This window comes from Lampetra planeri, unplaced genomic scaffold (genome assembly GCF_965212315.1).
Source record: "Lampetra planeri unplaced genomic scaffold, kcLamPlan1.2.h2 scaffold_1742, whole genome shotgun sequence".
In the NCBI taxonomy this organism is placed as follows: domain Eukaryota; kingdom Metazoa; phylum Chordata; class Hyperoartia; order Petromyzontiformes; family Petromyzontidae; genus Lampetra; species Lampetra planeri.
The window spans coordinates 1,723-17,279 of NW_027614478.1; the positions used below are offsets into that span (position 1 = coordinate 1,723).

The 15,557-nt window shown below is 45.1% G+C and overlaps 1 protein-coding gene across 1 annotated transcript; it reads right to left on the reverse strand.

Moving 5' to 3' along the window:
* Nucleotides 1-618: 618 nt before the first annotated feature.
* Nucleotides 619-14,624, reverse strand: LOC144739834 (nuclear receptor coactivator 2-like; the record flags this gene model as incomplete). Its single annotated transcript, XM_078622723.1, is given in 16 exon segments — nucleotides 619-675; nucleotides 677-819; nucleotides 822-987; nucleotides 989-1,039; nucleotides 1,041-1,268; nucleotides 1,271-1,327; nucleotides 1,329-1,977; nucleotides 2,210-2,303; nucleotides 2,306-2,356; nucleotides 2,501-2,641; nucleotides 3,634-3,735; nucleotides 6,325-6,513; nucleotides 7,874-8,051; nucleotides 11,161-11,267; nucleotides 13,534-13,706; nucleotides 14,536-14,624. Coding segments are annotated over 16 exon segments (2,475 nt in total), but the record flags the coding sequence as incomplete, so codon positions are not given.
* Between the last annotated feature and the right edge of the window lie 933 nt (nucleotides 14,625-15,557).

Sequence of the window (15,557 nt, forward strand, 5' to 3'; positions counted from 1 at the left end):
ATTCAGTGGTTAAGGGGCGATGTGTGTTATAAAAAAGCAAATGGCAAACCCAAGTCTCCCATGTGTGTTAAGTAGAGCATCTACGGTTTCCTGCTTAAAATGTTGTCTTACAGAAAATGATTTCTTTCCTGCCTTAAGAGTTGTCTTTCTGAAAACTCGACTACACAAATGAAGCCAGCAACACTCTCCCTACTCACTCACTCTTACTCTTTTCTCCCCTTCTGTCTTTCAGCGCCCAGCCATGACCTGAGCTCTGTGCCAAACCCACAGACGCTGGCCAAATGCAACCAGGATCAAATGGCTGGAGAGCCACAGGGGGCTTCTTCCAAATGTCACAGTTGTTTGAAGCTGGTGGACGGCTTCCTGTTTGTTTCGGCTGCCCGACGCATGGCCAGTGAAAGGATCAGATGTATTAATATTTAAGTTCTGAAGACTGCCGTCCTGGCTGATCCAGATGACACCTGCAGTTTCCAGTTATCAGCAAATACTAATCTGAGGTCAGCAACTGAGCGACTCAACAAACGCTGCAATGAATGTGGATGTGTATTGTTTTTTAACTCAAGAAAACTAAAAACATATTTAATAGTATTATAACAAGCCCACCAGGATTCATCTGACCTGTTCAGCTCGGTCGTATCCCACGTCTTTTTTCTCTGTTTTCACAAGAGGGTGTTTGGCCCCCTTCGACCTTCACTTCTCCAGGCTCCAGCTTGGGGACCTTGTCCTTCAGGACAGTATCATCCTTATCCAGTAGGTAGCGCAGCAGAGCGTTGTCCTTCTTCTTGGGACTCAAGGGCTCCTGCTTAGGAGTGATATCTGCCCAGAAACCAAGCCAACAGGACCTTGAGTCTGCTCTTGGCTGAGCTCTTTGCCTGTGGCCTCTGCAGTGAGTTTGGCCAGGTCTACAGGTGACGTACTGTTCTGAAGTAGTTGGTGGAGGATCTTGTGTTTCTCTTTGAGTGATGTGGCGTGAGTGTTACCCCCTGTGATGCCACCCCCGTACCCCCGCCTGGTCCTTGCCTTCACCTCCTGCGCTGGGGGGACAGGGGGGTCTCCAGTGGCTCTGGCTTGGTGGTGAGCAGTTGCAGTAGCTTAGTGTGGCCCTTGTTGTCATGAAGGCGACTGTGCGCATCGTGGCCCTCTACTGGCCCGTCCCTCTCCTCGTTGGGCTCAGCTAGGTTGCATTCTGTCTGGCCCTGAGTGTGCCCTGACCCACCTCTGCGTGAGGGCCAAAAGAGATCTCCTGTACCACCAGGGACACTGCTACCCGTCCTCCAAGTTTGGACATTAGATGAGGGATTACTCCTGACCCTGGTGTGACCCCCGACTGGGGAGCCTATCTTTCGATCTGGAGACCCCAGCGTGTGTGCATGAGGGGGCCCGTGGCCATGTCCGACACCGTGACACTCGCTAAGGACCTGCAGAGCTGAGAGAGAACTGCTGGTGTAGCTGTTGGCATGGGTGCTGGTCGTACTGCTGCTACCTGCACTTCCAGGTCCTCCACCACACATCCCCACGGGGGACGGCGAGTGCAGGCCTCCTGCTACACGAGGGCTGCCAGCCCCCCCAGGACTACCGCGGTGCCTAGGGGACAGCATCGAGTTCTGCTGAGGTGGATGGGGTCCACCAGCTGGGCTGGGGCTGGCACGAGAGGGGCTGTTCATTCTCCAGTTTTGGCCCTGCTGGGGTGGCTGCATGCCGCCAGTGTGGTTGTGAGGTGGCGGGCAGCCAAAGCGGTAGCCCTGGATGTGACCCCCCATGGCGGCCGGTTCTCTGGGGCCAGCTGGGCCTGGAGGGGAGAAAGGCGTGCTGTTGCTGCTGATGGTGGTGTCTTGGCCCTGAGGTCCTGAACCTGGCAAGCTCCCCGGGGTTGGCGGAGTCATGGAGGGAGTGGAGGAGTTCATCGGTTTAGGAGTCATCACTGTAGCCTGATTGCCTGGGCCCATGTCCTGACCCATTCCACACACCGTCTGCTCCCTAGACAGATCAGATACTGGTATTATACTCAATTCTACACAGTTCTCATTAGCGTGTTATGCTGAAAAGTAAGTCACCCACAGCAAGATCAGTTACGTAATTTCAGACTCAGGCCTCTGGCAAGTATCAATGTCCATATCGTGTCATCCACAGCGAAAGCATGAAGATGGCTGAAGGGAATATGCCAGGAACTGCAAGTGTGCGTCTGGCACAGCTGTAGGTAGACACATACCTCTGGAGAATGTGCAGAGACATGTAGAGCTGGGGTTCGTTGGTGGCAGGTGAGCGCACTAATTTGCTCTTGGTGTGGGCTGAGACGATGGTTCGTCGGAGAGGGAGAAACGGTAGATGGGACTGAACGCTTGGCCATGCCGCAGCACTAAACGGACACATATGGCAGTGGAGGTACGTATACAGAATGGATTTGTTTCAACTCACAATTAAAAATGAGTTCAGTTTACAAACCTGCAACGCACACATATACGATAATTTCATGGCTTGTCTTTACGGTTACTTGCATTACCTTCCTGTTGATGTCTCTTCGCAAAAGACATCTCTCCGTCGTTTTGCAGGTGGAACCGCTGGATGCAGCGCCTCACCAAATCCTCCCAGCCAGGCTTCATGGATGCCCGCAGCAGACTGGTATCCAGGGATGTTATCTTACCTTTAAACAGCAAACATATGGACACAGATTTAATAGGCAGACATAGAGGATCCCTGTACAAGTATTTATCCCCTAAGCTTCAGAAAAACATCTGTAACTTGGTACTGAAGAAGAAATGTTACTGAAATCTGCACCCTATTTTACACATTTATTCCTACGTACACACATAATACAGATGTACCTCTAAGGGTTGAGATTAAAGTGGAGACAGAGATGCATGTGAAATACTCAGACATCCATTCTCATGGGCAAAACATACTACAAAGTGAGGTGGGGTACGCTCTGGACAGGTCAGTCACACTGACACTTGTATTCATACCTACAGGTAATTTAGAGCCCCGGATTTACCTAACCGGCATGTTTTTGGTCGACAGGAGTAAGCCTGGGCACCCACAGGAAACCCGCACAGCCGGGAGGAGAACATCCTAGCTTGTTGCTTGGAAGCTACTGCACCACCGTCATGCTGTTTTTCTTTCTTTTTATATTTCAAAAAGATCAATCAATCAGATTGATGCACACTTATCCTGATTTGTGCCACACACCTACAGCAGTCTGGGAGGGGGAACTACAGTAAATTATTATATGTTGTGAGATGACAATGTGTGTGCCTTTGTTTGCGTGCCACAAGCAAATTGTACAAGCATGTCAAAGGCAAGGCAGAAAACAGCCTGCGCCAGTGTTCAGACAGGTACTTTACCACCCAGCATGCAGACAGATGTGGGAAGCAGCCTTCTATAATGCACTGAATCCTAGGGGCCTTTACCAGAGACATAATAACCTTTAAATACTTTAAGTGCAGTGGGAGGTTATTTATGGGCTGGGTGACATGATACATGATACATGTTTGAACAGCGTATCGAAAAATTCAGGGCAACAAGTGGTAATTGGGATAGTGAGTTAGTCCTCATCAAGTCGTAAATGTGGACGGTGAAGAAAAGTATTGCATGAGAGTGATATGGCGTTTGCGATCGGCTGGTGTGTGGTGAGAGTACCTTGTAGGTCTTGGCGCGTGGTGAAGGTCTCATGTGTGGGAAGCATGGGTCTTTCCTTCATGGGCACCCTGCGAGCCACGCAGATCAGGCATGACTGGAAGTCTAACAGAGAGCGAGAGAAAAGATGAGACAGGGGATGTAACAAAGAGAACAGGGCAGAGGCAGAAGGGATGGAGGGGGATGGGGGTGTAAAATGACAGACAGAGGGCGGGAAAGAAAATGAAATGCATGTTATTCCCAGGCAGCATAATTAATACAGTTATTAATGAGCACAGGGATCGTGGGTCCTCTTCTTGCATGAGGAGGAGCAGCAAATGTCGGTGAGGGAAATGATGAAGTGTGACCTTTGAAAATGTGCATGTGACGCATGCGTATCTGCCTGGTCTTACCTACGCTGTCATCTCACACTGCTGACAGCTGCCCTGCTCCAACATTAAAGATCACTTCATCATGACAGCCGTCTCTAACACACACAGACAAAGTCCTGGCCTGTGACGAGCTCTAAAAGTCTGTCAACTAACGTCGCCGTGACAGTTACACCCCCCACTCGTGTTTCTGACAAAGAATCACTTGCCAGATGTGGCACACGCATACATTCCTCATCTTGCTTTGTGAACAGAGCCAACTGGGTGGCCTGACCCTTCAATCTCAATTCGGTCTCATTCCCATTTCTTCCTCTCTCTGCCTGGACAAATTCCTGCAGCCATAATCACTGATCAGGCCCTGCCCATCTGACATCTGGCCCCAGTCCTAGTTCCTGGTGCTCTGAGGGGAGGAGACAGGTTGAGCCTGAAACTTTGAGTGAGAAATTTGCATTTCCATTTGCTGCTTTAATGAACTTCAGAGTTCTAACGTGGCAGTGGGAAATCTTATCTGTGCATTTAATTCGCCAAGCAAATAGTTGAGGTTATGTAGTGGAGATGTGGCCGACTGCGACTGCCGTGGGATTGTTCAGCATCAGTGCTCTGGGAAGAAAACTGACACGAAGATCGCTCAAATTTTAGCATGAGAAGATCTGGTCTACAGACATGAAAACCACCAGAGGATCACAGTGACCTCTCTATGACTGAGAAATGAAAAAAAGAGAAAAGGGAACATATCATTTTCATAATTTCCCAGAAAGGGTGAGCAGATGTTTACACTGGTGGCTGCCATATATGCAAGTAGAAATGGACATTCAAGGTGTGAGAGAGATACAGTACACACACACGCACACGCACACGCACGCACGCACACACACACACACACACACACACACGTTTATCATTTGATTAAAAAAAAACGATGTACTGACACATATTTTGATCTGAGTCACAGGTTCGAGTTTGTGAGGTTTGTGTACATGATTTATAGATCAGCTTTAATGACAACTGCCCGGCTTCTCTCCCTTGTGTCACTAACTTTTTCATGTCAGTTGAGTGGCAACAGCACTGCTCTTCATCGACTGCTTACTTTCTGCATACACTGCCCACTGCAAAAATCAATGTCAGAATATTATGTCTGAATGTCTGAATATTAATGGAAGCACTTTGGAATGATAATGACAAGAATGTTCTGTTCTGCCAAACTGTTTTTTTTAAAAGGCAGGTCAACTTTGTTGCTCTGGAAACGCAGTCATTTCACTCTAAAGTCATATTTATTCATTACTTTATTCAGACATTTGCCATTTTCTCCAAACATATTTTGTCTGACTGTTCCCACCCGTGGGAGTAATATGATGCAGTTTTTGAAAATGATGTAGTCTTGCTTACTTAAATAACTCTTTCAACTCAAGTATGTTTTTCAGTAGATTGTAGCGGCCTCACATCGAATCACAAGCCGACTGGTTGTGGACTTACTCACAAGAAGCTGAGATTGAATCTTGGATCGGGTGAATTATTATTTAAGGTGATCAACTCCTTCTGCCGTATCCACAAAGCATCACACACTTGAGTGGCCTGTGCTGTGTCTCAAATTGTGTACTACTACACTTAAACTTAGTATTTTGAGTACTTCGTTCACACTGAGTGAGTGTGTGAAAATGTAGTGTACCACGTGCACTCAACTCGATGGACACTTGGATCGATGGACACTTTCTATTGTCAAGGGCTCCCGTCTTAGTGACATAGAAATTACGTAACCTTTCACTTTTCGCGATAGCGGCACCATGGGGGATATCACCTGCCAATGGAATCCCAGCGAATGCTAATGTTAGCTTGACAGCAGGAACACCGCTGCACATTTTCAGACACTGACATTGTGGCGTACATTTGGTGCTTGTATGCGATAAACTGTCATCTTCACTGAAGAGTGAGGATTGATGTGTTGTAAATATTCACTAAATGCAGCAGCTAGTGTCTCAGCAACAAGTTTCATTTTCACATCATTTCCGGCAAGTGCACGAGAGCAGTGCGTGATTAAAAAAATGTGCAGACTTCGCAAGTAAGTATGTAGTCTGCAAAGTGTACTACAAAGCAGTGTACTAACGTATGAGATTTGAGACACAGCTCAGGTCTTCATAGAAAGTATTGATTGATGGACTGATTTGATGTCTTTAGTGTGTCTGCAACACTCATGTCAAACATGATATACTGATACTGGTGTTGTGAAAATCAGAAGTTTACAATTACATTGGTCAGGAATCTCTTCAGTGACATGGTTCCGTGTTTTTTTTCAAGGTCACTATCTGTCACATCATCGTTACTTGCATACCATCTCCTTCCTCCTTGATGGACTTGGGCTCTGAAACGGCGAAGCACTGCATGGTCTCGTATTTTTGCTGCTGTGGCTCATGCTCGTGTTGCTCCTCCTGGCTCTCGCCGTGGGGGTTGACCAGCATCCGACAATTGAACGTGTGACTATTCCTCCGGGGACCTTCGCTAGACCATGGGACACCATTCACTAGAAGGAAGCGAGAAACAACACAACAGATTTACAATATGGTCGCCAGTTGATTTTCGCTGGCAAATGTGACTCAAAAGTGAAGAGGAAAACACAGAAACTAGGAGTTGCAAGTGCGCTGACAGAGGCTAGCACACAAAGTGAACAACATAATGAGAGCAAGACGGAGCGAATAATAGCGGATGAAGTGTGAAGAAGGAGAGAGCAGTTGTTGGGTCGAGATCAGTAATGAGCAGTTGGAACCAAGTGGCCTCTGCCATCTATGGACATACATGCATGACAGCCAGACGCCCATATGCATGTCCTCTGAAACATAATTGCCAATATTTCTTCTTCTCTCTCCAACACTTAAACAGGCACAAGCAAACACACGTATGCAAACATGCACACGAACACATAAACGCAAAAGAAAATCGGAAATATTCATACACAAACATAGACACACACACACACACAAACTCCTTTCACTCTTGCAAAGTCCCATCACACTCCATCTGGTTTGTGATCTCATTCAGTGCATTGATAATCTGGCAGTATCTGGGACACAACCCACTGATGGTTTCCAGGGTGCTCTGTGCTGACTCCCGCCCAGATGGCTGGGCACTCAGACCTCAATCTGAAACGCCGGGAGAGAGGAGGGCGAGGAGAGAAGGAAAGGGGGAAGGGGATGTAGAAAGAGCTCTTGATGGGGTGCACTGACATACATTACAAACAGCTCGTGAACAGAGGAGATGGAGTGGTGGATATTGGAAAGAAGGTAAGGGAATCAAAACGAAAAAAAAGTGACATATGAAAAGAAAAAAGGCCTGGTTTTATTAGATATACAATGTTGGTGTTTTTTTAGGGAAGGAAAGAGGAAAGCGAAAATGTGACGGTGAGGGTGTGTGCAGAAAGAAAAATACACACAAAGTGAACACAGGGGGAAGGATGGCACTAGATGAGAATATATGAAGGGAGTGATGCTGCTGACAGGGGAGAGATGCCGAAAAAGGAAGTTAATTAGCTAAAAAGGGAGGGAGGAAGAGAAGAAGAGAGAGAAGAAATGTCTGGTTTAAGCGTCCGAGGGGCATGCTTATGGGGAAGGTGGCTAGCACATGATTTTCCGTATATTAGCCTGTCCTCAGCAGATTAATTGGAAAGTGCAAAGAGCAAATCATGTAAAAATCCAGGCAAGGGTGTTAATTAAAGCAACCTCAGGTATGCTGCAATTGTGAGTGTGATGCGGAGCAGAGGATGCGCGTGCTGAGGTCAGAAAGAAAAAATCATGAAACACAAGTGACATAAGGAGACATGTAGACCAATGACACAGAAGTATAATAGTATAATAAAGTATAATAGGAAAAATAAGCTTGAGACGAACCGAGGGATTTAGGAAGCAAGTTCTTGATGAACTCGGCATGATCCCCGACATGCAGCACACTGTAGACGCTGGTGTTCATCAGCTCCTCCTGGTTGTAATGCAGGTACTGGGTCACATTCTCTGACACAAACACGATGTTACCCTCCATATTCACCACAAAGAAGAAGCCGTCCAGGGCCTTGAGGGGAGAAGAAGATAGGAGATGAGTGCACAACATTTAATATTCCTTCACGACGAACAGTCAAATGACAGCAGACGTGGCAGAATTGAAGCATATTGTTTTCTGCTCCTACAGGCTGCAGATAATGCTACAGCTCAGCAGGATATGAAGATTGTTTCCACTCAATTATTAGGGGGTTAATTGTTCTGGTGCGAAACAATTTGTCAGGACTTTGTTAGCAGAGAGGCAGAAGCAGAGAGGAGCATAGCTTCCGCATTAATCTGTTGACTGTAGTCAGTGGTAGTAAATGTAGGACAAACCAGTTCAATGAGTTCCTAAGTTATTCTTCAGTTTCCTTGTTGATAGCTCACTATCGTCAGTGTTGTGCTACTTATGTCTGTTGTCGCCAAGTTGGGGCTACTGTGTATCAAAATGACGCACATGCTGTCCCGAAACGTCGCCACAGGTCTTATCAAGGTGGTGTAACATGCTCATCTACATTGTGTCTAAAAGAGAGGTGATTAGTACGGTACACCGTGTGCCGAGCAAATCTATCACTCCTGCAGAGGTTCAACTTCAGTGTGGCTGGTAGAGCAGGGTGAAAGCATGCAGAAAGCCTGCAGAAATAGAGGCTCTGGAGGAGGAGCTTTTAATTGAAAGAACACAGCCCCAGGTCAGACAGTACACACAAGATTGTGGTAATTAGGCCATCAAATCACCCGCAGACCCAAAAAGAATATTTGAGTGGTTGTGCAGCTGTAACATCTGGTGTCAGGATAAAAGACACCTACTGAGGTGTCTCGTCACCTCTGCTGTAAGATTAATTAACTGCACACACCCTGGCTTCAGGTTACGCTCATGCAATGTTCACACTGAAAACCTTTGGGTATAAATTGTTCACATTATTTGTAAACTGTACTTTAACTATAAACTGTACTATAATGCTGCTTTTCCACTTGACCGTTCACAAGACACAAACACATAAACAACAAACAAGAGAATAGAGACGGAAACGCCTGAATAGATGAAACTCCATTTCAAGGTATGCTAACACATCACGTGCAGTAAATGCAGAAGCTACTAAAATCAAGAGTGTGCAGTTTGATTTCTGTTTAGTTCTTGAGCAGCAGAAGCCAGAGACTTTGTATGGGTTTTTGTGACGAGTGTGAGCCACAAATTGATGGGATTAATACATAACAACAACCTCCATTATGTGAGGTCTACCACCTCACTGTCCTTCCACTGACTACCTCCATCTCAGCTGTCATCCACCTTTGTTTCTACTGAGAGACCTTTGTCCCTCCTGAGAGCACAATTGTGCTGAATCACCATCAAGAATCATGTGAACATTGCAATGAATTCTGATACCAGATTCTGTGTGATTTGAGCTGATTTGCGCATTTGGGCCACAATGTGTTTGCAGCCTAGTATGTAGTACATGTTTCAAAACATGTACGAGTGGGAGTACAGTGGAAACTGTCTGTGAATTATTACATCCGTTGGGATAGAAGTTCTTCTTGCCTGCATTAAAGCACCATGAAAGTAGACCAAAGGACATCTCATCGATCACTGCATAAAGTGCTGCTGTCCCAAAATGTGACATGGTTGTGCAAGTCTGTGTAAAGAAAGGCCACATACTAGACAACCAGGGCAAACCTGCTCTATTGCCAACTTCTTCCAGACACTCTTACATAACGCTATTAGCCAACAGCTTAATTTAAAAAGCTCTTATTAAATAAACAATTTAGATTCATTACACACATTAATACATCGCATTGTTTATGTTTCACAATGAACAGTACGTAGTGAACATGCTGTCTAAGGAGATATGTACTGTCTGAGGAAATATATGAGGCAGTTTATATATTGTGTTAATGCAGAATGTCCCAACTGTCAGATTATAAATCAGTGTGTTACATTTAATTCAGACTTATCCAGCTGAGTAAATTGAACTGAATGACGTCAGAGCGTCAGAGCATGTGGTCATACAAACATTATTCATGACATGAAACATGAACTCGGTTGAGAAGAGGCAAAGCCTCTCAACACCGATGTCTGAAGTTTGACACTGAGAAATGCTAATTGAAGTTTAACTCAATTATGGACATAAAAAGATACATTGTAAAATGTAAAAATAGATGACTGGGTAGGATGCGGCTGTAAGCTGGTATAAATCGTGTGGGCTTCACTTTTCAACCTATTTATCACATAAATATAGATTTAATTTTTTTTTTTCCCAGTTCACATTTCCCGTTCAACTAGATTCCCGTTTAAGACTGCAAGCTGGTGGAACAACACAACAGCAACCGTATTCAGTAAATATGTGCAACAATGGTCATGTGACAGAACAAGACTTGCTCCTGGGAGGTTAAAACAACAGCACATAGATGCTTTTTCACGGTCCTCTCAATCTCTGCATGAGTGCATGAGAGTGGACAACAGAGAGAGGCTTGGAGGCGGGTCATGGGGCACGTGGGTGCATTTCCTGCCCCCAGCCTTTCCTCTCATCCTCTAATGAGCCCGGGCTGGCTGACAGGGACATAGCTCGAGGAGAGCGGGTGTGAATGGGCGATCGCTGTGTTTTGGGTCTGCTGACAGATGGGCGAGCACGCAGGCAGCATCGGGCTATATATAGCCGTGAGTCAGTACGTCGATTCAGTGACGCTGGACCAGGAGAGCTATAAATATTCCACGACAGGACAGATCTACAGGCGAATGAAGAGAAGATGGGAGAGAGGGAGAAAAGTGAATTGAAAAGTAAGAGAGAGAAAGGGAGGGAGGAAATGGGTGCTCGGACCGGCTCAATGGAGTAATTCATTCGCCAGGCTGTTGCTTTCCTTCCCATTATACAGAAGCACTTCAGCAGCCCTCCGCAGGACAATGAGGCCATTGCTCGACTCTACAATTTACAGCCAATCCAAGGCAGATTCACGATGCTGGCAGCTTTTACTTCACACAGCTACTCACACAGAGACACTCCTGGCCAATTTGTGGACGTGCTCTTCAATAAGTGCCCATAGTGGTTTAACTAGTGGTGATTTCTATACAAGTGTTAGAGTCTGCTTGAGTGTTTCATGTGTGGTATTTTCCTCCCAGGTGTGGCACATTGAAGAGTCTCTGCACCAACCTCCAACATCATTATTGGTCCTAAGGCATCTTTGTCAATCACACTTTGGCCTGTTGATGATACATCAGCCTTCTGCACCTCCTCCTCGTTGGCGGCTGCAGCTTTCTCTGTGGTCAGAAAGGTAAAAGACAAAAGTAAAAAAACAAACATAAAAAAACACATACACCTATTTAACGTGAACTTAGAGCGTAAAAGCGATTCAGCCCTGAAATTGACCCACATGTCCCTCGTTGGCAAGATTGTCAAACGACATTTCATACATTTGTTCAACATATTGTCCTGGCCTAGATCCAAATCCTGCGCAGCGAGCATTGTAAAAGGCTGTCAGTAAACAAGTCTGTTCTGAAAACTGGATGGGCTTTATTGTTATGAACAAAAAGCATCTACCTGCTCAGACTCTTAAACTTCAACTAGTCTTGGGGAACTGGCATTTATGACAGAAAGAGCCTCGACCCTTTCCCTTTCCCTTCAGCCCACGTTTGCCTCCAATTTCATTTGTAATAGGGTGCTAGCTCTCACTCCACTTAGATGATCAACTAATAATACAGACATGACTTACACAGTAATAAAACAACATCATTCATAGAATGAATTGAGTCTTAAAATTGTATTTTATTGACATTAAAAAGTGAAATTGTAAACCCAATCAGGCGCCACACCTGCACACTACACTGTGCTGCATTTGTGCGTGTGAGTGATTGGGTTAATAACCATGCAGAGAAGCCTTATGTTCAGAGTGTAGGCTGCCCTACTTTTGGAGATGGTGATGAGAGGCGGAATACGTGTGGGCCGTTTTTCGTTTGTTTTTTTTTTGTGGGGGGGGGCAACACTTAACTGTTGCACCATGCCAAGAAAGGGGGCTGACCATATGGTGAGTGGTGAGAAAATGTGGAGAGAAGCGATCAAAACCATGTCCTTTGTGTGTGTGTGTGTCACGAATGCATGTGCTGTGGGCCTGTACAGCAACACCACACACACTCGCATTCATCTCTTTCAGCATTAATGATGTGTGCATCAGCAGGACCTCTGCAGGCCCAGCAGGGTTTAGTATACTGCCACAGCTGCCCTGCGTACAGACACATCACTCAATGTCAGTCCAGCCCGCACTGGATCTGTGTCTGTCCTACGAGCGCTGCCGCAGACAGAGGGAACAACTGGTCAATTAGCTCGCAAAGCTATTTGTATTTGCAAATACCTGTTTTCCCCACACATTCATACCATAATCCGAAAATATGGTTTCACAAACTGTTTATGTACAGCCTGATGACGAAAAATTCTATCAAATTAGATGCAATGAAAAGAACAAATGGTAGTTAAATTATCTGCTTTCAGTGTGACCAGCAGACCGCAGCATGAAGAGGTACAACAGTGATCTGCTAACTACAAAAAGGTGACTCTACGTGGATACTATGGTCTGAAGAACAAACATGTTTAGTCCTTCTGTCTGTGGTTGCTGTTCAAACTAAGGTATGCTTTCAGAGGCAGGGAGGGCACTTAGCTCTAGACTGGTGTAAGAAAAAACAGAACAAGAGAAAGAGGGGTTGGAGTGGGAGCAGTACGAAAACCAGGAGCCATAAAGGGGAGGGACCAACAGTAGCCAGAGTTTGTGTGTGCAAGGGATTCCTGCATCACATAGCTCACCATTACATAACGCTGGACTCTGTGAGTCACATAAAACATGACATCAGTCCGATTCATGCTGAACTGTATTTTTTCTACCAGTCACTCAGCCATTTTTCCAGACCTCAGTAATATACCTTAATGCTGAGGAAGGTCCAGCTGTTCATTAGATCTGTAAAATAAACAGGATTGGAATCCTATCATTTTTTTAATGGTGTGATTTACTGGCATCTATGTTTATATAGGGGGCTCACAATGATTCTTAGTTTCAGGTGATTAGATACTAATATATTGCAGTCCGCTGCAGCTGATAACAACCTATAAATCTCACACTCTGGCCCTTTACTCCTGCATGACAGGTTAGAAAAATGCCTTAACAAATTTCGAAAACTATTAAAAAGGAGCAGCTGGCGAGGACGCTCGGCCACAACGATTTATTTGCCTGGTGTTCTGGCTCGGAGTGGAAGAGGGAACGCCAAGAAAAACGACTCTAGGTTATGCACATTATATGATGAAGCGATGGAGGGAACATTAAATCAATTGTGCTCGCCTCTGTAACATCTCCCAACATGGTGCCCCTTATGGCTGTACAAAACCTTCAACTCATCATCATGTGATATTCCAGCAGTTTTTTCATGCTAGCTACCAGGAAATAATGGCAGTTGTCACTTGTGTATATTATACATGATGAGAAGCGAAAAACCTGTGGACGCGCAGACTCAGATACGGTACAACAGAAACAGCCACTTGTACCTTGCTCTTTTATTTGTCTGATCTGCTTCACAGTTTCCTTCAGGATTGCACATTTGTCGGGTTTGACGTTGAAGTTGTCGATGTCGTTGAAGTTGGCGAAGATCAGCTCAGCAAGCTCTTCTATGTATTTGTTCTCGTGCTCGCGGTTGCGTTTCTCGTTGCTCCGCTTGGGACTGAGGACACAACGGGAAGCATCACAGTGAGAGTGATGACACCATGAAGAATGTAAAGGGCAGGCAAAAGAGATACCAGTGTGTATAATGCAAAAGGCAAATTTAGATCAAATGAATGGGTAGAGAGAGAAGAACCCGGAGCAAAACAGCAAACAAGGTCACACTCCAAAAATCTACTGGGCTTGTGGAGTCACACACCCACATCTCTGGATCTGACTCTTCTCATTTTCATACTGCAGAACAACAGCACACTATGTTTACTATAAATCTCTGCATGAAGGAGGCAAAAGAAGGAAGGCTAGGGTCAATTATGCTCCATATGGATTGAGATTTACTAAAGAGCTGAAATAGACATTCGTTCAAGCATGTCTACAAATGAATAATATAGATCCATTCTACTGACTCAGCTATGCTCCAGTTAGTTGCCACCACGGCTATAATTAGTTTACTTTATGCACAGTATATCGGGATGCAAGTAGCTGGTGTCCCCTTCAGTTTTGCACAAGATTATGAATGACCATCTAAAGTATCTTGTCCGACTGAGCAATGCCCAATGTTACACAGAGCCAGTAAAAGCAAATAAGTAAACTGTATACTAGCAGATACACAAAAACCTCCTCTGGCATGTAACCATATTCATTGTTTTGCTCCACTCAACCTGCAGACATTTGAATACATTGATCATGTATGGTAACGTAGAAACGTTTAGGAGAGTTCTGGATCTTGACTTGTGTGTTGCTCTACAAAGATTGTGTCCCAGTCTTTTGTTCTCCTAGTCCAATGTACAAGTACTGTACTCAAGGAGCCGGATGGAATAATACACACTTACCTGGGACCAAGAAGTTCAGCAGAACATTCTTTGCGTTTCCGTGACTCTGCCCTGGCAGGGTCAGATGAGTTTTCACTGACTCCACTCATCTTCAATGCATATCAGCTGCTGGAAAGCAAACAGAGGCAGGTTTTTAATGTTAAATCGTGAATGTTGTGTTGGATGTGCTGGATGAAAATTGCAAAGAGCCTGAATGAATTCACAGGGGAGAGGACATCTTAGAAAACATGGTAGGGATACATGTAATCTCTGAGACCGAATAAATCAATAATTTAAAAGAAAGGTAGCTCCTAAAATGTACCAGAGGTATTTACAATTGATATGAATGCAAACATTTTTGGCCAGCTCAACCCACATACAACCATCCTGATTTTCATAAGTTAAGAATCAGGATTTCTTGCTTAATCTGGAAAAATGACTATAGGTGGGAGAGCATGCCCCCCCCCCCCCCCCATCCACACACACAGATACACAGAGCCACTCCTTGAGAAATCAGTGAAAATGGAGCGGAGACAGAGATCCAATCATTTCTCTCTGATGGCGCAGCCCTCCCCAGAGGGACTGAAACAGGAGCACGGCGCTTAGCCCACAGCACCAGACTGCATGCTCAACTGCGTACCAAGGAAACCCCATTCGTTATACGATACCAAGCAAAGAAAGCTCACAGTGAAGGCAAAGTAGGCTTCAACTCACTGAGTGTCAGTGAAAGATTTAACTCCCTAATATGTTGTCAGTGAAAATTAGTGTAAGAATACCTAGTCTTTATCGGAACTACAAGCAATCAAACATTCTTCTCACACTGGCAGAACTCCAGCGGTGATCACTTCAGGCAGTTTCAATGCATATAATGGACCCACTCATAAAAATGAACTATCACCCAATTTCAAGAAACCATCCCCGTGACAAAATTTTAAGGTCTCTGGTTACCAGACAACTACCTAGAACATGGGTTGGCAACCCATGGCTCTCTACAGCCTGTCTCTGTCAGTTTCACAATAATAATATGGAAATAAATCATGATT